The sequence below is a fragment of the Marmota marmota genome, unplaced genomic scaffold, assembly GCF_001458135.2.
Source record: "Marmota marmota marmota unplaced genomic scaffold, marMar, whole genome shotgun sequence".
Taxonomy (NCBI): domain Eukaryota; kingdom Metazoa; phylum Chordata; class Mammalia; order Rodentia; family Sciuridae; genus Marmota; species Marmota marmota.
The window spans coordinates 60,171,175-60,191,772 of NW_025999968.1; the positions used below are offsets into that span (position 1 = coordinate 60,171,175).

Sequence of the window (20,598 nt, forward strand, 5' to 3'; positions counted from 1 at the left end):
TTTATTTTTGGGGTGCTGCCTATGAAACCCAGGGCCTCATACTTGCTAAGCCCATGCCCTGCCACTGAACCATATGCACCCAGCCCCTGAATTACAGGTCTTTGACAGTTAAAGGAACATAAAGAAGAACATTCATATACAAGCGGTGTATATTTTTCCCTCAACACAATCCTCATTATGAAATAAGAAATAAATACCTATCATTGCTTTTTCTCAAAATCCTAAAATAATAAGACCAAGGAGCCCATTTTTCTTGTGAAACTTATTTGAAGGGTGGTGTGGGGCAACCCAGCGAGTTGCTCTGCAGAGTGTGGCTTGAGGACTGGAAGGTCTTCCTATGGAAGCTGAGCAGGCTGCTCTGATGGGGAGTTCAGGCAGCACCTGGCTTTAGGGTGGATGGGGCACTAGCAGCTAGCAGTCCAGGCTGGCCAGGAGGAGGCCAGCCAAAGGAGCCAGCACGCAGTTGAGCTGCCGGAAACTCATGGAGGGACAGTCTGCCCAGGTAGGTGGCCAGGATGGCTGCAGCGTATCAGACCTGGAGTTCAAAGGGCTGAAAAAATCGGGGCTGCCTTGGCCTTGGAGTCAGAGACAGAGTGAAATGCTGATGTTGTGCTGGTTAGATGCCAAGGGAGAGAGGAATGGTAGATCCCTGGGGTTGAACCACAACTGACAGCAGAGAGGAGCAGAAGAGGCAAAGACGGGCTCAGAGTGAAGTACGAGATCTCTGTGTCGTGGAAGGAAAGGAAATTTGACTTGATGGGGAAAAGCCTTAATCATGAGACAGAGCTGAGGGACAGGGAGGGATGCTGGACCGGCCCCCAGGGAGCCTTATAGGCACCTTCACTCTGTTCCAGTCCAGCTGAAGAACGTGGAGAGGCCAGGGAGGTAAATGCCACATGATCCCAGCTGAGTTGCTAGGGAGGGAGTTTGGGTTTTAATACCTAAACCATAGTCTGAACCTGGTCACTAGAGCAGGGGAGTGGTTCTTCGCATCCTCTGACAGCACACCAGTGTTTCTCAAAGTGTTCAACGATTTGGGGAATGGAAGAAGAGCAATATTTTTAAAAAAAAATTTTTTAAGTTATAGATGGATACAATCTTTCTTTATGTATTTTTCTGTGGTGCTGAGGATCAAACCCAGTGCCTCATGTGTGTGAGGCAGGTGCTCTACCACTGAGCCACAACCCCAGCCTCAAGAAGAGTGGTATTAAAAGGAAAAGCTACCTCTGGACTGATAGGCCAGCTCATATTCTGTATGATAAACCCCCAGCCCAGGACACGTGGGTACCTGGCGGGGCACCTTGCTAGGTGTCAGTGCACACTTAATCGACTTGGTGCAGGTGAGCAGACCTGAAGTCCTCGAGATTGGCCATGTTTTCCACCCTTGAGATCAGACGTCCACTTTTCCATGTGCATTAACTTCCACCTGTTAGGCTGTCACTGAGTGAGTGTCGCTGAGTGTGGGAGTGAGTGGGACCACACGGCCTGAAATGCCACCATATTTTCCAACTGTGAATAATTTACTTCTTTTTGGCTGAGGGAATCTTAAGAACTAAAGCAGTTTTGCACACCATTTCTGTTCTCTCGTTAAATACCTACCATTAAAGTAGGGGCTACTAGGCAACAGCTGTCCTCACGTCCACTTTGCTGAATACCTCGGAGTGGAGCGGTGGTGAGTTTCCCAAATGAATTGCTGTTGGAAATGGCTTAATATGGAGTGTCTCTGGGCAGGACCACATTGTTTCCTGCTTTTCTCCTGAATTATTTGTTAGGTGCTCTTACATAAGATTTTTGGTGTTGTTGCTTTTTTAAAGTGGATTGAAGGCTTTGGCACTTAAACATTTGATTATGCTGGCTGTGGGAATATACCCTGAATATCCCCTCTTCAATGCAAATTATTTAGCCATTAAAGTAATTGCATCCCTCAGGGCTGCAATTAAAGGAGCTGTTGGTGCTCTATAGAGCTCTGATAAATGGAATGGTTATCCTGCCTTTCCTTTTTAAAATCCTTCATTTTCAATTATAAAATGTTTAAGGAGTAGATAGATGTTTTAAATGTCAGAAAATGACAGTGTCTGTGGGGGATTAGCCCTGGACCGCTGGAGGATGCCACAGTCCGTGGGCACTCCAGTCCCTTGGTGTACCGTTGCCCAGAACCTGAACACACACTCTCGTATGCTCTAAACCATCCTTTCCTGGTACAGTGTCAGTCCACATAAGTGGTTGTTGTGCTGCACTGCGTAGGGAACAATGGTGAGAAGTCTGTACCTGGTAGGTCCAGACTCGATTTATTTCAAATATTTTTAATCTGTGGTTCGTTGACTCCACCGAGGAAGAACCCACGTATACAGAAGGTTGACCCCACACACCTCGGGCACACTTGTGGAGCATCCAGATTTAACATGTTGACCCTGTGACATAGGTTCTTCAAAAATGTGAAGAAATTTAAAAAAAAGCAAAGCCCACACCTCATTCCCACACCTTCCCCAGAGTTACCCTTTATCCTGAAATTGATAAATATAATTGCTACACATTTACCATTTTACTAGATATATATATATGTATATGTACTTTACATTAGTTACCTATTGCTGCGTAATAATTTTCCCCAAGACTTATCAGTTCCTTATCACAGTTTCTCGAGCATTCTGAGGGTCGGGAGGGGGAAGCGTGGTGGGCTGGCTGGTTCCCACTCAGGGTTTCCTCTCATGAGCTGCAGTTATGATGTTGGCAGATGCTGCTTCCAGGCTCACTCACACGGTGATTGGCAGGAGCCCCCATTCCTCACCATGAATGTTCTCAAGACAGGGCACCTGTGATCCAAAGTGTGCACCTGGACGCCCAAGGTGGAAACAGTCCTTTTATGACCTAATCTCAGTGGTGACATGCCATCACTTCCACCCCCACTATTGGCCAGCAACCTATTGCGTGTGGGAGAGGACTGCACAGGTTAGGCACCAGGAAGCGGGGTACTTTGGGAGCATCTCAAAGCTGCCTAACACACATTTATGGCAAACATGTTGGTTGGTTAGTGGTTGTTTTTGTTTTCTTTCTGTTTTTCAATTTCTGTGAATGCTATGGTAATATGCATATACTTTAACTTGATTTCACAGTTCTACATTATATTTTCTAGATTTTCCATGTTGATATGAGTACCAGGACATTTGTTTTAACTGCTATATCATATCTTTACGTGTGAATAATCTCAGATTATTCACCCAATCTCATGTAGATTAGCATTTGGGTTGTTTCTCATATTTGCAAGTACACACAGTACTACAGAGAACATCTTTGTGCACATGAACAAGCCGTTCTCCTTATTCTTATTTAAAATTGTCCTTTCATTTCTCTTGTCAAGATGGGTGGAGGTTCTAATGGTATTTTGGTGAGCACAGTCTTCAATTTATAGATTAATTTGGGAATAATACCCATTTTTATGATATGAAGTCTTGCCCCAAGAATGTGCTAAATTTCTTCATTTGTTTAGTTCTTCTTTTATGGTGTACTGCAGTGTTTTGTGATTCCCCCCCCCCCCCATAAAAATTATATGTACTAGGCACCTCTTAGTTCCTGCTGTTGCTGTAGATGGGATGATTTAAAATAGCGTTTTCTAGTGGGTTGTTATGTAAGTATGCAGTTTTTTTACATTAATCTTTTATCCAGTCACATCACTGAGTTCCTATTTTATTTTAGAGTCACTGGATTTTCCACTAAGATACTCAAATAATCTGAAAATAATACATTTTAATCTTTTATAATCTTCACATATTTTATTTATGTTTATTATGTGATACCTTCTGAGACAGTATTGAATAGAAATGATAATAATGGTCATTTTTGTCTTTAAGGGGAATACTTTCCATGTATCACCATTGAGCGTGATGAATGGGGAAGGCTTGTGGAATTTCCTTTTTAAACCTAAATTTAGGGATTCATAGTTCTTGGAAGTGTTTGGTGTGAATAGAATGACTGCTTCACGATTTCTTCTAACATCAGACATGTGCCTGTTTCATAACTCAGCAATTCTAATCCCAGGTATATGCAAAGAAATCTGGACTTCTACCCAAAGTCTTGACCAGAAGGTTCACAGCAGCTTTGTTCATAAGAGAATGAAAGCAATACATCATTTAGGAATTACAGAATGGTACTCCCATGTCCTTCTCATCCAAGAGAAAGCCAACAAGTCATCAAAGGAGAGTGGGTTAAACAAATGGTTGACTTTTCATTCAGTGGAACACTACACTGCAGTTCTTTCTCTTGAAGAAAATTCTCTTTCATAAGAGAATCTTAGAAAGATTTTTCTTATGAAAGTCTGTGAAGGGGAATTAAGAAAACCTAGAATTCATATCTCAATCGTGAATTTTGAAAATTTTCCATATAATGTGTTTCAGTGTAATAAATGTTCACTTTGTGTATTTACACATTTTAGTCTTCTGCTTTAAGACAATTGGGTTTACTGTCCCCTTTTAAATAACTTTTCTCACTAAAAGTGTTTTTTTTTTAATTTATTCAACAACTTTTATGTTTAATTTACCTTGCATAGAATATGTGTAGGATATACGGATTAAACGGCCTCCCTCTGGATGACTATCCCATTGTTCCTTATAACATTTATCAAACAGTCTATCTTTTCTTTACTAACTTGAAATCCCACAACTATTACACATTCCAGTAAATTCTGGAAGATGGATCTTTACTCCTGGATTTCCTATTCTTGCTCATTGATTAGTATTGGTTCCTTTCCTTATCCTTTTGTGTAAAGCTTCTCTTCTCTTTTTTCTTAATTTTTCTTTTGTTTTATGAACATTTGAATCAACTTATTTAAACAGAAGATCTTGTTGGCATTTTGAATGCAGCTTTTGTATAATTCTGCATCCATTTTTCTACTTTTCTTTCATTGATGAAGAGTTTGTCCTTCTTTTGTGGAGACACTTCCCTCTCGTGGTGGACATTTTTGTTTGGTTGTTTTGTAATGTTTTGTAGAGCTCCTCTTTGGTGGGAGTGCTGATTCTCCTCCTGGGAGAGTTCAGTGTGCCTTGGGTTGTGAGCAGGTCACCATAAAACCGTTTTGTGGTGGTTACTGCTCAGTGTCCTCTGACCACGAGAACTTCTAGGTTTCTACACTAAGTTGTGTGAATTTAGACTCCAACCATGCTTGAGGTGGAGGTTTGAGGGTTCCAGTTCTCATGGGAGATTCTTTCTTGCCCTTCTCCCCAAGACCTTCTGCAGACCTCAGGCCGACTCGAGCTTCCGAGATGGTGGAGATCCCTGTCCCCTTCCACCAATGGGCTAGACTTTCTCAGGCGTCTCAGCCCAGGTGTCCACTCCTTAGTGTTCAGGGCATTGAGATCTCAGCAGTAGCACCTACTTCTGGTCAAGGAAGGGCTTTTACTTCTGGTCTCAGCTACCTATTTGGAAATTGGGGGAGAGCTGGGGGTAGTGGATGCCCCTATATTTCTAGCTACTCGGGAGGCTGAGGCAGTAGTTCAGGACAGCCCAGGCAACATAGCCAGACCCTGTCTCTTAAAATAATTGCAGGGGGAGTGGGTCAGTGGTAGAGCATATGTTTGGCATGCATGAAACCCTGCACTCAACCCTCAGCACCCCAAAGTAAATAAGTAAAGTAGACAAAAATCAGGGATAACGTTTTATCCTGGGGCTGTGTTGTAATAGGAGCAGGTGCCACCATTACACTAATCAAGTTGATGGAGCCCCAATCTTTGGGAGCGTCCCTTCTCTCCCAGTGTCTTTTATCTTTGTTTTGTAAGAGGACTCTCAGTTTACAGGGTCTGGTTTCCCTATAAGGGCTGGGATCAGGGAGCAGTGGAGGATCTTTGGTTAGAAATCCCTGGAAGCTCTCCCACACCACACAGTTGACCTCAACCCCATTTTCAGCCAGGTCATATCAGCGGTGGTGCAAGAGCCATGAGTGTTTGGAAAAGTTCGCAGATGCTCCCTTCTGCCGCCCTGCCCCCCACCTCTGCTCCCACAGGGAACCGCTAATCCAGTCTCCCCCAGATCCACCGGAGGAGGAGAGGAGCGGCAGGGCGGCCTGGGCTGGCGGCTGCAGCTGGGCAAGTAATAGTGCTAAGTCTGCAACTCTGTTATCTCAGTGCCTCGAAGCTTCTGAAATACCATCCATCTCTTTTTATAGATTGAGACATTTCACACCCAAGAACTGCATAGCTTTCAGCTTGTCCAACTTGAAACGCATCATGGATCGCGGCAGTCATTTCACGGCAAGGTTTTCTTGCCGCAGGTCGGAGTGGATCGTCTGGTACAGTCCTGTGATTAAAAATAGGGAACTTAGCTGCTAAGAGCAGAGTTTCAGAGCTAAGCCTCTGCTTATCCACACAGAATGTAATCAAAAGGTACCAAGACCAGGGGACCCCAAGGACAGGTGGGGCAACGCTGGTTCCTCATTTTGCAGCACAGGACACCTGGCTTTCACATGGTTGCAAAGGAAATGGGTCCTGGATCCAGAACCCCGGTAATTCCAGCCTATTCTTCCAGGTAAACCAGGTCCATGCACATACCCTCTCTGCCCGTGGGGTGGTTCACTTTGTGCTGTATGTTATGGGGGAGATCTGACCATTGTAATCTCTGTGCTTGGTGACATAGAACTTTCCCAGGAGCTGCTTATCAACCCAGTCCTGACCTTTGGGGGATGACAGACAAAAAGGCCAGAATCAAAATTTCTACCCAAGACATTAAAAATAACAAAATAGTAACAGCGGGCAGTGGCCTAACCCCACCCTGCCCCACACCCTGTGCTAAACGCTGAGCATCAGTTGATATGGTTTTCCTCCCAACAACACTGACCTGTAGGGGCTGTAATTGTCCCTGTTTGACAGATGAGGAAACAGGGTGAAGGAGGTAGTTCAGATCCCACAGACCACAGTTAAGCCAGGATGGCCCGGCTCACAGCGGGAGCTCGGGTCTGCATCACGGAAGGCCAACCCCAGAGCCCATGTCCCTCCTGCCCACTGTGTGCCTGGATCTCTGGTCTGTAAACCAACATACAGGGTTAAAATCTGTCTCTTGGTTGTAGAATCGGCAGGTGTGTAGGAAACATGCAGACCATCAGTGACGGCATTTCCAGAAACTGCCCCTAGAAGTGACTTGAAATCCACTTCTTCCCGGCTGTGCTAGTCTGTGGCAAAGGGCAGAAGATGGTTGTCTGCAGCTGAGGCTTGATGTCTGACAACCTTAAACAGGGGCTGTTTCCAAAACCATTATTACTACTATAAAAGTAACAATGTGTGTGTTGATGAAAAGTTTATGTTGGGATCTTCTGTGTTTCTCTTATACACACAAGTCATATACAAAAAAGTGTAACTCAGGCGTTCAGCTTGAAGAACAATACTAAAGTCTGTCTTCCCAACCTGGCCTGGCTGAGGCTGGTTCTGTTTCTTTAACCCAAATGTGATCAGGTCCCATGTGTCATTTTTTGACATGCTTTTAAAAAAAGTTTGTACATATTAATGGGGTTTGTGCAACATTTCCATCATGCATACACCAGGTGCTGATCAAATACAGCCTCCCTTTCCCACCCTGCCCCGCCCTGCACCCACCCCAGTCCCTCACGACCACTATTTTGCTTCAGGTGGACATGTTTTGGCTTCCACCCGAGAGGGCACATGCGAGCGGCTCCTTCTGTGCCTGGCTGGTTCCACCTGACAGGACGTCCTTCTTCTCCGGACAGCAGGACGTCCTTGCCCTTTGTGGCTGAGTCATGCTCCCTTGCGTCTGGGCCCCGCATGTCCTTTACCTGCTCCTCTGATGGGCATCGGGGTTCGCCCCACATCCCAGCTCTGTGGACAGTGCAGCCGCCAGCCCACACAGGCAGGAGCGTCCTCGACACGCCCACTCCATCTCCTTGGGACGTATCCCAGAAGTGTGATGCTGGATCCTACGGAAGATCTATTTTTTGACTGCCTTTTTTTTTTTTTCAGCCATCTTATTGAGACATGATTCCTATAAACAAAACAGGTCCTGTTGACAGGTACAGCTCCCTGAGCCCTGCACGCGTGTGTGCCCGACACTGTCACCTGTGGAGGAGGTGCCAGGTGCCAGGTTGTGCTCCCTGCCTCCCGGCCCTGCTCCGCCACCCCCTCCCTGGCAGCCGCCCCTACCTTCTGTCTCTGGAGATTACTTTCCACTTGCTAGAACCTTTTATAAATGGAATCACAGCATGCGTCCCTCTGCCTGGCTCCTGCGCTCCGCGGTTATTTTGAGCCCTGGTTGCTCAGTGCACCAGCCGCTCACGCGTTCTTATTCCTGAGCAGAGCTGGGTTATAGAGATGTACTACGATTTGTTTACCTCCTTTCACCTGCTGGTGAGCTTCTGAGTTGTTTCCAGGGCGAGTGTTTTCACTTTATAAACAAAGCTGCCTGGGACCAGGCTGGGCCTTGCTTTTCACCTAATTTGATAACCTCCGTTTTTTAACTGGGGTATTCAGTTAAAAATGTTCAGTGCCGGGGCTGGGGATGTGGCTCAGGCGGTGGCGCGCTCGCCTGGCATGCGTTCGGCCCGGGTTCGATCCTCAGCACCGCATGCAGACAAGGATGTTGTGTCCGCCGAATACTAGAAAATGGGTATTGAAATTCTCTCTCTCTCCCTCTCTCTCTCACTTTAAAAAAAAAAAAAAGTTCAGTGCCTGTGCCCCTCACTGGCAGGGGTCACATCCCAGGAAACTGTAATAAGTTGAAACTAGCATACAGAAAAAGTGCATTGAGGGCTGGGGCTGGGGCTCAGCAGTAGGGCACTCGCCTAGCACATGCGAGGCCCTGGGTTCGATCCTCAGCACCATATAAAAATAATAAATAAAATAAAGATATCGTGTCCAATGACAACTGAAAAATGAATTTTTTTTTTTTTAAAAAAAGTGCATTGAGCCCACCTGGCCCCCCGCCCCCCACAGCTCAGTGGCACGCACACCATGGGGTGCCCGGAGGTTCCCCTCCTGACCCAGAGCTGACTGGAGCCGTGGTCTGCTGCTGCCTGCATGTCAGGAGAGCCTCACACCCCTGCTCAGTCCAGGAAAAGACCCTAGCCCCCACTGTGAGCCAGGCACCCTTGGCCTAACTGTGGTCTGTGTGATCTTAGTGCCCTTTTCACCCTCAGCGTCCTCATCTGTAAAATGGGGACGATTACAATCCCGACAAATCAGTCTTATTGGAAGGACAACCGACTCAACCGGCTGTCGGTGGTGTGCAAACCCTGCGTGTGTATCTCCGTTTCTCCTGTAGGAACACCTAGGAGGAGAGTGGTCGTCCACAGGACAGGTGTGTCTCACTTCCTGAGAGCCTGCCCAGCTGTTCTCCAAAGTCTGGCTGTATGGTAGTCATTCCCCCTGCAGGCCCCCCGTTCTTCCTGGCCCACATCCGATATTGCCATTTTTTTTTTAATTTTAATAGGTCTTTAGCATCATCTTATTGTGGTTTTTTTTTTTTAATTTTTTAATATTTATTTTTTAGTTCTCGGCTGACACAACATCTTTGTTTGTATGTGGTGCTGAGGATCGAACCCGGGCCGCACGCATGCCAGGCGAGCGCGCTACCGCTTGAGCCACATCCCCAGCCCCTTATTGTGGTTTTAATTTGCATTTTCCTAATGACGAATAGTCTTGAACATCTTTTCGTGTGCTGCTGACCATTCACTCAGCTTCTGTGATATATAGTTTTTAAAAATCCTCTTGTCCATTTTTGTACTTTTCCTCATTATTCAGAGATCTTTATATTTTGAGGATATGAGTCCTTTATCAGAAATGTGACTTGCAGATATTCCTTTTCAGTCTCATAGTATTGTCTTTGGAAGAGAAGTTCTTTCATAGATTGTATTTTTTGGTGTTGTAAGAAATTTTTTTGCTCAAACACAAAGAATTCCTCCTGTGTTTCCTTCTGGAGTTTTTATAGTTTGAGGAATGTGTCATTTTGTTTCCTAATATTTGGAGATTTCCCAGATAGCTTTCTGTCATTGACATCTCATTCAATTGTACTGTGGTCAGACAACATGGTTTACATGAATTGACCCTTTTAAATGATCTGGAGCTTCTCTTGTGACCGAGGACTCGGTCCATGACAGTCAGTGCCTGTGTGCTGTTGGAAACAGGCGCATTCTGCTGCTGCGACTGGACCCTTGCATAGTCCCGAGCTGGTCCTCTCAGTTGGTGGTGGCCCAGGTCCTCTGTACCACTTGTCACCTCCATGTCCTTGCTCTGCCTTTAAGAAAGGGGCGTTGCCATTTCTGACTGCTTTTGTGGACCTGACTATCTTGTTCCATGGGCTTTGAAGCTCTGTTATTAGGTCCAAAAATGTTCGGGGTGATTCTGTCCAAAGCAGGACCTTTGCTAGGACTCATGGAGTCACTGTGTTCCTTCCTGCAGTTCCCTGGCTCCGGCTGCCTGAGGCAGGCAGAGCCCCTCTGGGCTTCCTTCGGTGACATCCACAGGGGCCACCCTTCTTGACCCTTTCCCTGTTAACACATTTGGGTTTCTACACGGACAGTGGTTCCTTATTGGCAGCGTACGGCTGGGCCTTGCTTTTTACCTAATTTGACAACCTCCGTTTTTTAACTGGGGCATTCAGACAAGAGATTGGCAGATGCCAGCCTGCGGGCCAGATCTGACGTGGAGCTTGTTGTGTGAGAATGGTTTTTACATTTTTAAAGAGTTAGGGGAAAAAAATTAAAAAGAACATGTAGCCCAAAAAACTCTAACATATTTTCTCTCTGGCCCATGACAGAAAAAAGGTTGCCAGTCCCCGGTTTCGACTGTTTCTGTAAAGCGATGATTGACAGGGCTGTTTCAGTCTACCTTCTTGCTACAGGCTGAGTATTCCATATCCAAAATGCACGAGACCAGAAGGACTTCAGATTTTAGGGTCTTCATACTCTGGAATATCTGCAGACACTCGAGGTATCCAGAGGATGGGATCCAAGTCTAAAGTTGACATCCCCTTACATTTCCTCTGCACCTTATTTGCACACCTCAAAGGTCATCATATGCAGTGTATTTGTTGCGCCTGCTTTTGGGATTGCACCTCTCACGTGAGCACAAGTGTACACATTTCCACTGTGGCTTTATGTTGGGACTTGAAAAGGTTCAGATTTTGTAGCATTACAGATTTGGAGTCTTCATAGTGGGAGTGCTCAACCTGGATCTGTTTTTTCTGTGTCATTGCTTCTTTGTTCCCCCTCTTATGATGTGGCTACAGCCCTTTGTATCGAGTTCGTTTGTTTCTTTGTGTTTCCCTGGCTCCCGTGCTAGCTGGACCTCTTTGAGGAGTTGCTCTGAGGTTTACAGCGTGCACCCCTAGCTTCTCACAGTGCACCCCTCGGGTAATCTAAGACCCACTTTCCCTCCTGTATACCACTCAGGACATTGTCATTGTCTTTGCTTTAATTGGCCAATGATCTTCAAGTATTCCATATTTAAAGTGAGCCAGGTGTGGTGGTGTGCGACTCTGGGGGTCAAGGCAGGAGAATAGCAAGTTTGAGGCCAGGCTGGGCAACTTAGTGAGACCCAGTCTCAACATAAAAAATCAGGCTGGGGCATGTAGCTCAGTGGTGGAGGACCTGCCTAACATGTTCCGTCCCCAGTACAACAATAAATAAATCAACCAATTACAAAAACCAAGTAAGAAATGAGGATTCTTGTAACACACTAGAGAGTGACCACTTTGGGTTTTCTTCATCCCTTCACACAGAGCCTGCTTCCCACCCAGTGCCCTTCTCTTCTGCTTGAAGGACTTAGTGCAGATCTGCTCATGATGAGCTCTTTCAGCTCATGTGAACCTGACGACATCCTTATGGCATTTCATTTTGGAAGGTTTTTTTTGTTTTGTTTTGTTTTGTTTTGCTGGGAATAGAATTGATTTTCACCCAGTCCTTCAAAGATGCTTCTCCACGATCTTCCAGCATGTTCTGACCAGAAGTCTTCTCTCATTCTTATCCTGTTTCTTTGCTTGTATCATTTATTTTCTTTCCATTTTTAAGATATTCTGCTTATCTCTTGTTTTCGGCAATTCACTAGGGTCCTCTTTCCTTGTTCTTAGGCTTGGGGTTCCTTGAGCCTCTTCTGTTGGTGGTTTATGGTTTCCACCAAATTTGGAAAAATTTTGGTCATTATTTCTTCAGTCATTTTTTTCTGTCTCCCATCCTTTCCTTTCCTATGAATTCTCTGCCGACGTAATTCAGTGCCTTGGAATTTTCCCCGTGAACTGATGTTCTATTTAGCTTTCAGTGTCCTCTGTGTTTGGTTTGCCTAGTTTCCATGGTGATGTCGTTAAGTGGGTAGGTCTCTCTGAAGCATATCCTCACTGCACCTGGCCATGTGGCTCAGGACTCTCTGGCGTGTCACTGGCTCCCCCGGCCTCCCCAGGAGGTACAGTGACAGAAACTGCTGTGGTGTCCTCTGATGCTGTCGTCTGTATCATTTCTTAGTAAATTTCAGCTGATTGGTTTTCTTGTTGTATATTGTTTTCTTGCTTCTTTTTATGAACTCTAAGTGGTGTTTCCCTGCTTCTTTGCATACTCGGTTGCATAGACTGCATGTGACCTTCCAAAGTTCATATGCTGAAACCTCATTCCCAATATGATGGTACTTGAAGGTGGGGACCCTGGGGATGAGACTAGTGTCTTTGCTAACGTGATCCCAAAGAGGTCCCTGACCCCCCAGCATATGAGGACACAGTCAGTAGGCAGAGCTGTGTGTGGGACCAAGAAGCCCTCACCTGACACAGAATCTGCTGGGGCCTTGACCTTGGACTCTCGGATCTAGAAGGGTGAGAAATAAATGTCTGTTGTTGGAAAGCCTGCCCCCAGTCTCTAATACCTAGTATAGCAGCCTGAATGGACTCAGACACTTGGCAGTATTTGTTGGATGCTGGATATGGTGGACTTTTACACTGCTGGGTGCTAAATGTTTTTATATTCTTGAAAATATTCTTGAGACTTGTCCTGGGGTGTGATTAAATTACTTAGAACAAATCTGTGCTTTCTTTTTTTCCCCATAGTTTTATTTAGGTAAAATTAAAGTAATCAAAGGGCACATATGTGAAGTATGCAATTTGATCAGTTTTGACATGTTTTGACATATATATATATATATATATATATATATATATATAACCAATACAATCAATATAAAAAGCATTTCCTTTACTTTTTTAAAATTTGAAATCATGCAGACTGTATTTCTTACATGTTTTATTACATTAGAAATCAGTCACCTTAAGATATATAGAACCCCAACCCCCACCCCCTGTCAACTATTTCAAAATTAAATGGCACACTTATAAATGTCTCAGAGGTCAAGAAAGAAAGTGCAAGAAAAGTAAATAAGAAGTGCTTTGAACTAAGTGATAATAAAAGCTCAAAATGTCAGGATCTCTGGGATGAAACAGTAATCAGAATGAACATTTATAACTTAAAGTACTTGTATCAGAAAGAAGCTAGAATAACAAATTATTTTGAAATTAGTAGGAATGAAAAAATAAAAGTAGGAGCATAGATATATGAAATAGAGAAGAAATAGTACTGCTAAAAGTTGATAAAAATCAAACAAGTCTAATCAAGAAAAAAGCAAGAATCCCAAAATTAGTATCAATGGAAAGGGAGCTCTCAAAATAACCCCATAGATGCTAAGAATATATTAAGGTGATATTACAGTTGTATGCCAACATGGTCTATATTAGAGAAGGATTTGTGCGCTGTTGGGAAGAAAGTGTACTCAGTCATTGATGGATGAAATATTCTATATATGTCTGTTAAGTCAATATCAACTGTATTTTTTAGTTCTATAGCTTCTTTATTTAGTTTTTGTTTGGAGGATCTATCCAGTGGTGACAGAGTCATGTTAAAGTCACCCAGTATTATTATGGTCTATTTGACTCTTGAAACTGAAAAGGGTTTGTTTGATGCATGTAGATGCTCCATTGTTTGTGGCATAAATATTTACAATTGTTATATCTTGTTGATATATAGTTCCCTTAAGGACTCTGAAATGTCCTTCTGTCCCTTCTGATTAACTTTTGGCTTAAAGTCCACATTATCTGATACGAGGATAGAAACCCCTGCTTGTTTACCCAATCCATGTGAGTGATACGTTTTTCCCATCCTTTCATCTTCAGTCAGTGGATGTCCTTGCCTATGAGTACAGTATGCTCTTGGAGACAGCATATTTTTGGGTCTTCTTTTTTAATCCAGTATGCCAATCTTTGTCCTTTGATTGATAGGTTTAGGCCATTTACATTTAATGTTATTATTGAGAAATGATTTTTATTCCCTTCTATTTTGATTTTTTCTGGTTTTTACTTTGAATTAGTTTCTCATTTGATTGACTATTCTTGTAATGTAGTTCTTCCCTTTGCTGGTTTTCATTTCTTCTTCACAAAATTTTTTATTGAGCATGTTTTATAGTGCAGGCTTTCTAGTTGTAAACCCTTAACTTTTGTTTATCATGGAAGGTTTTAATTTCCTCATCAATTCTGAAGTGTAATTTTGCCAGCCAGTGTTGTTGGCTGGCATTCATTTTCTTTCAGAGCTTGATATACATTTTTCCAAGACCTCCTAGCTCTGAGATTGAGAAGGCTGAGATCTGGATTAGTTTCCCTTTAAATGTTACCTGCCTTTTTAAACTCTGGCAGCCTTTAAAATTCTTTCCTTATTCTGTAAGGTATTTTAATAACAATGTACCGTGGTTTGGGTCTATTGTAATTTTATATGTTTGGGGTCCTATAAGCCTCCTGTATTTGATTTTCCATTTCATTCTTTAGGTTTGGGAAATTTTCTGATATTATTTCATTGACAAGATTGTACATTCCTTTGGTTTGTGTCTCTATGCCTTCATCTATCCCAATAAATCCTAAATTTGGTCTTTTCAGGTTATCCCTTGTTTCTTGGAAGTTCTGTTTTGTAGTACAGGCTGTCTTCCAAGTGATCTAGTCTGTTGACAGTGCTTTCCATTGAATTCTTAATTTGGTTTATTGATTCCTTCATTTCAAGGATTTCTGCTTGATTATTTTCAGAATCTATCTCTTTATTAAAGTGATCTTTCACTTCCTGAATTTTCTTTCTGATTTCACTCCTTACATTGTCCTTTACTTCACAGATGAGTTTGGTTAAATTCCTTCTCTAATATTTTTTTCCACTGTGATATAGTTAGAGTCTGTTATTGAAGTATCTTGTTTTGTTTGGGGCAGTTTGTTCCCTTGTTTTTTCATGTTATTTGTGTGTCTACCCATCTAGCGGTATGGATCTGAGGTAGTAGAGTTTCTACCCTGTGGACTTGTATTGTCCCTGAAGGTTTCCAGTATCTCACTGTTTAGAGGAAGACAAATAATAACAACCAATGCAAACAATTTTACAGCATTAAACCAAATAGTTCCTACTATGAAGTCTATAGTGTTAATTATCGCAATACACAGAAATGATGTGTTCAGTTATTGTCTACAATAAAAATGGCAAGTTTGCAAAAGGTTTTATAATTTCAAATGGTGGACAAGGAGAGAACAGAAGTGATACAGGACGTGATGATTATGAGGGAGGAGGAGAAAAGAAGAAGTAAAAAGTTAAAGGAAGAGTGAAAGAACAATAGAGATTGACTGTTAGCAGAAGAAAAATTTTTAAATAAAAATAAAATAATACAAAACAAAACTAAACTATACTAATGAAATATCCTAGTCCTCAAACAATGAAAATAACTGACTTCAAAAATGCTAGAAATGATTTAAAGAAAACAAATGTCAGTATGAATGAATGTCCATGTACCATTAAGGTCACAATTAAACAGAGAAAAGGGGAAGAGAGAGAAAGAGAGAGAGAGAGAGAGAGAGAGAAGAGAAAAAAACCCAATGAAAAGTTAAAGAATTCTTTCTGTTGGAGTTCAAAAGTTTCTCAGCTTCTAAGCAGTCTTAGGTGGGGTCCTCTGGTGCGTGATGATCTACCCTCTGGGTTGCTGGAGTGAGAGAGGTAATCTCATAGGCAGAATTTCTGGAGGCAAGGTTTAGGCTTAGGTGGGCCAATTGGTCTGGAGATTTTAAATCTGTGAGCCACCAGGGCCCAGTAATTGCCAGTCTATGCTGGAAGACTGTATCCCAGGATCTCCCCTGGGTTCCACTCATATAGTGGGGAAACACTATATGATTTTTAGGACAACCCTTCTGTGTGCTGTAGCAAATGCCCTGTGAACATACAGTGGGGGACCCAATTCTTAGTTACTTATATCACCTGCAGCCCCTGTGTTTCCTGGTCTTAGGTTCAATCTCTAAATTCAATCTCTCCCATTCCTACCCTTCTAAATTCCCTGCCAGATGCACCTCTCCCAGCCAGTCCAGCAAGCAGCCAGAGGGTGGGGGAGTGGGAGAGCTGGGTGGGTTTCCAGGACCAGTTGTCCCCTGTGTAAGCTTCTCTCCAGGTTTGGTTTTCTGCTGGTCACGTAAGCACACTCTGTGTCATGCAGTGTGTGTTTATTGGTTGTATTTTGGGTCAAACTCGGGTTTGCCAGGAATCGGCTTCCTCAGCTGCCAGCACCCTGTGCTGCAGCTGCAAAATTGTCCCCCCTTTGTCTTCCACATGCTGCATGGAGAGATGGCAGCTTCTTTCCCAAACAAGGATATTGTGTAGTGGGCATTTCAGTTTAGTGGGCAATGTCCTGGATCTCTAAATGCTCCATACCCAGACACGCCTTGGACCTCCTAAAAATGTGGGTTCCTTCAATCCCCATATCCCTCCACTGTGCTCATGGAGGGGCCGCTCTGGCTGCAGCAGTGGCTGGACCACGGGGGATTTCTTCTTTATTTTATTGTAGCCAACCTCCTGAGTTCCCGATCTGCTTTGAATGTCCAGTTTTAAATTCCAGGGGAGTCCCCCCACCTTTCTTTTTGGTTCACCCACCTTGCAGAGGAGCTGCCTGTCTGCTTTCTTGGTTTCACTCCACAGAGCAGCCGGGAAAGCGGCCTGCTCTTTTCCACCATCTTGAAACTCTTCCAGCCTGTGCTTTCTTGTCTTGCTTCTTTGATTTCTTCAGGGAGAGTCAGAGTGAATTTTAGGACGGCCATTCTGCGTGCCGTAGCTAAAGCCCTGTGAACTGCTTGCTGCTTTTCCCTTCACTCGGGGGAAGAAGGAGCAAACAGGAAACAGAAAGCTGGGGAGAAGGCACTCTTCCCAGCCCTGTCTGGACTCCAGGCCTTTCCTTCACGTCCTTTTAGAGGCTCTTTCATGGCCTTTCTGTATTCTCTGACCAGTACAGTCCCTCAGCCCACAGGGGCTGGTCTAGGACCCCACTGGTACCAAACCCAAGGATGCTTAGCTCCCACGTGGATTTGCATGGAACCTACACACATCTTCTCATGAACTTTCATCATCTGTAGATGACTTATATTACCTACGACAACATAAATGCCACGTAGATAGATGTTGTTCTGTATTGTTTGGGGTATAACAACAGGAAAAAAGCCTGCATGTGCCTAGTACAGACACTGTTTTTTCCCCAATACTTTTGGTCTGCAGCAGGATGACCCTGTGGATACAGAACCCACAGACATGGACGGCCTCTATGCTCAGCCAGAGGCCCAAGGGGGGCCCACGAGGCATACTATCCCCTCAACATGACTCTGCCTGGAACTCCTATGGCCTGGGCTTCCTGGGCCTCTGCCTGTCTCTTTGGAGGCAGTGGCCTCTGCCTGCATCCCCATCCTGCGGCCACCAGGGGGTGTGCTGGGGCAGTCGCAGGGTGCTCTTTGTTACCCATCTTTTTTCATATATTTTGCCCAATGTTTTGGTTGTTTCCGGTCCAGGAACACAGCTGCCCCCACTCTCTCTACCTCTCACTGGAAGCAGAGATGGCTCCAAGCCTGTCTTCATCTCTCCGTGCTTTACTGTTTTCAGATGCTCTCATCTTTGTACTGAGCCTGTTCCCTTTCCATCATCTTACTAGCCAGGCTCCTCCATTTGTAAAGTAAGCACACGCATGTGCACACACACACACACACACACACACCACGGCGACCTGCTGTAGGAAAACACGGGCAACCGGAGAAGGATTCCTACAAATCCACGATGATAAAACATAAAAGGTCAATCGTTTTTGTCCAACAGCAACCCCCTCACAAGCCAAGGGCTGTGAGTGTCGTGAAGCCAGGTGGGGAACCGTAGTCCTTGTTTCCTGTGCTGTGTGGGCAGAGGAGTGGGCTGTCCACGCCATGCAGGTGGGCATTCATGGCCACTGGGCTCCCCGTGGACACTCTGCCAACAGGTGTAAAGAAGCTTGAAAGTGAGCATGCCGGCCCCAAGTTTACTTCTAGGCGCTCTTTCTGAAGTTGAGAATATGAACAACGGTTGAGGCTCCACCTTTCTTGCATCCTGTCTACACTGGTGCAAATGCTGAAGGCACAGAGAAGGCCGCAGTGGGAAACTGGTCAACAATCTGATACACCCATAGTTTTTGTGTGTGTGTGGTCAGCAGGATAGCCTGGATTAAAAAGTAAAAGATGTGATTTTAATATAGGTAATGTATATATTAAATATATATATATCATATGTAAAGTAAAAATAGAGTTTACAAAACAACAAGTACCACATAGTCCCATCCTGGTTTTAAAAAATCAGTGTATAGAAAACGATGGCGCCCTACGATATCAGCGCTATTTCTAACTGGTGAATTTATGAGTGTGCTTTTATCTCCCTGTGTTTTCAGATCTCTCTATCATAAACATATATTGACTTCATAGTAAAGAGTAGGGTTACTTTTCAGTTATTTAAAATGTTTAGTAAATATGTGTCTTGATGGCGGTACAGGCCATGAACAGCAGCGTCCTCCGTGAAGGGCCAGGTGCTGATGACCTTAGGTGTTGCTGACTTCATGGTGCATGTGGCTGCCCAGCCACCGGAGCACCGAGTGACCGTGGACCTCACACATGAGCAGATGTGGCCATGTTCCAGTGAAACTTGATGTCCTAAAGGAAGTGGCAGGGGATTGGCCCAAGGATGTCCTGGCTGACAGCTGCTGTGGGCACCCAGGGCTTGGGGTGACCGAGGGCCATGCCCACAGGCCTTCCTCATTGCCCATCTTTGCCTGGGCCCTTAAAAGTCCACTAGCCAGAAAATGTACCTTCTTTACAAAGGACCCAGGGCTGTTTCCCTCGTTTCAGACCGTTACTCCATTATTATTTTGACTTGTTCTTTCCTCAATTGAGAGGATCATATTCAGCCCCAGGATCTTGGGGCTCTAATCACAGGAAAATTAGATGCTTGGCGGTGTTATTTGGGGGGCTGAGTAGTCGTTTCTGCAGTTAGACAGAAAAGAGGGACAGCAAGGCCTGTTCCTTTGTCGTTTTCAGGGTGGAGCTCAGGGCTCCGCGCTGCTGACAGGGGAGGTGGCCAAGCACGTAGATGAGAGCCTCCCAAGCCCCGACCTGCCTGCAGGGCTCCGGCACTCTCTCTGTCATTGAGTCTGGACAGCAATGTCCTTCCCTGTGGTTCTCCTGGTCACCACGTGTCGTGAACTAGATGCTGCATCCTTTGGGTTGGGGTCCCCCAGATGCTGAAAATCCACCCGTGGGACAGGAGTGGGACAGGGAGGGTGTGCTGAGCCAGGCTGACTCCAGGGTGGGACGTGAGCTCCAGCTGGAGCTGCAGAGGACACAGCCGTGGGCCAGGCAGGCACGAGTAGATTCCACTAGAATTCCCGCTCCCTTCCTCTTCCTCTGAGGACACACAGCAACGCCACTTAGCTGGCTACCAGGCTCAGGCCCAGGTGTTGTCCCCTCCATGGCACTGCAGGCTGTGGCTGTGCGTGCCCTTCTGCAGGGTCCCCTCCTCTCCGTGGCCCCAGCTCCTGCAGACCTTGGAAGGTGCTGCCCTTGCTGTGTGGGCCTGGATCCCTGAAGGCACACTGTCCCAAAGCCTCCCTCCTCCTAGCACTAGGACATCCCAGGCTTTGGGACCCCAATGTGCTGCAGGGAGGTGACAGCCGGGGTCCTCCATGCTCTTTCTGCTGGAGGGGACCGCTGAGCTCAGAGCCGTGCATCTCTCCCCTTCTGTCTCCTCAGAGATCGCAGGTGCTCCAGTGTCTGAGATCTCGGGGCCCTTCTCCACCGAAGACATAGCCAGCAACTGTGTCCCCGCCCAGGCTTTGAATGACCCCATTCTGTGGATCGTCTCCTACACCCTCATGAGCGTGTGCGGAGTCATCCTCCTCATCCTGATCCTTCTGCTGCTCATCCCCTTCCAGTGCCGGCACACGCCCCGCGACCCTGAGGTCGTCAACGATGAGTCCTCTCTCGTCAGGCATCGCTGGAAATGAAGAGCCACGTCTGACTCTCTGACCTTGACCTTGGCTCTCCACAGGACTCCGTATCCAGGGTGCCGCGTGGGTCGGGCCAGGCTCCTTCCTCTGTGCGTTGGTTGGGAATCTCGTCCTGCTCCCACATGCCTTCCAGATTCACTGTACCTTGATTATTCTTGATCTTAAAGCTTCCGGTTCTTCTTTCCTACTTCCAAGAAAAATGGTAATAAAAAACACCTCATTCTAAACCAAAATGGAGTGGATCAGGCTTCAGGCTTTACGGAGCTGCAAACTGACCAGGTGTGCCATC

The 20,598-nt window shown here is 45.1% G+C and overlaps 1 protein-coding gene across 1 annotated transcript in view; it reads left to right on the plus strand.

Annotated features, from left to right (window-relative positions):
• The window catches only part of Bace2 (beta-secretase 2), a gene marked incomplete at its 5' end in the record, with an annotated part of 81,780 nt that extends 61,182 nt beyond the window's left edge, over positions 1-20,598 (plus strand). The window contains one exon of the mRNA XM_015478353.2: positions 20,053-20,598. Coding sequence (XP_015333839.2) covers positions 20,053-20,306 — 254 coding nt within the window. The remainder of the gene's footprint in view (positions 1-20,052) is intronic.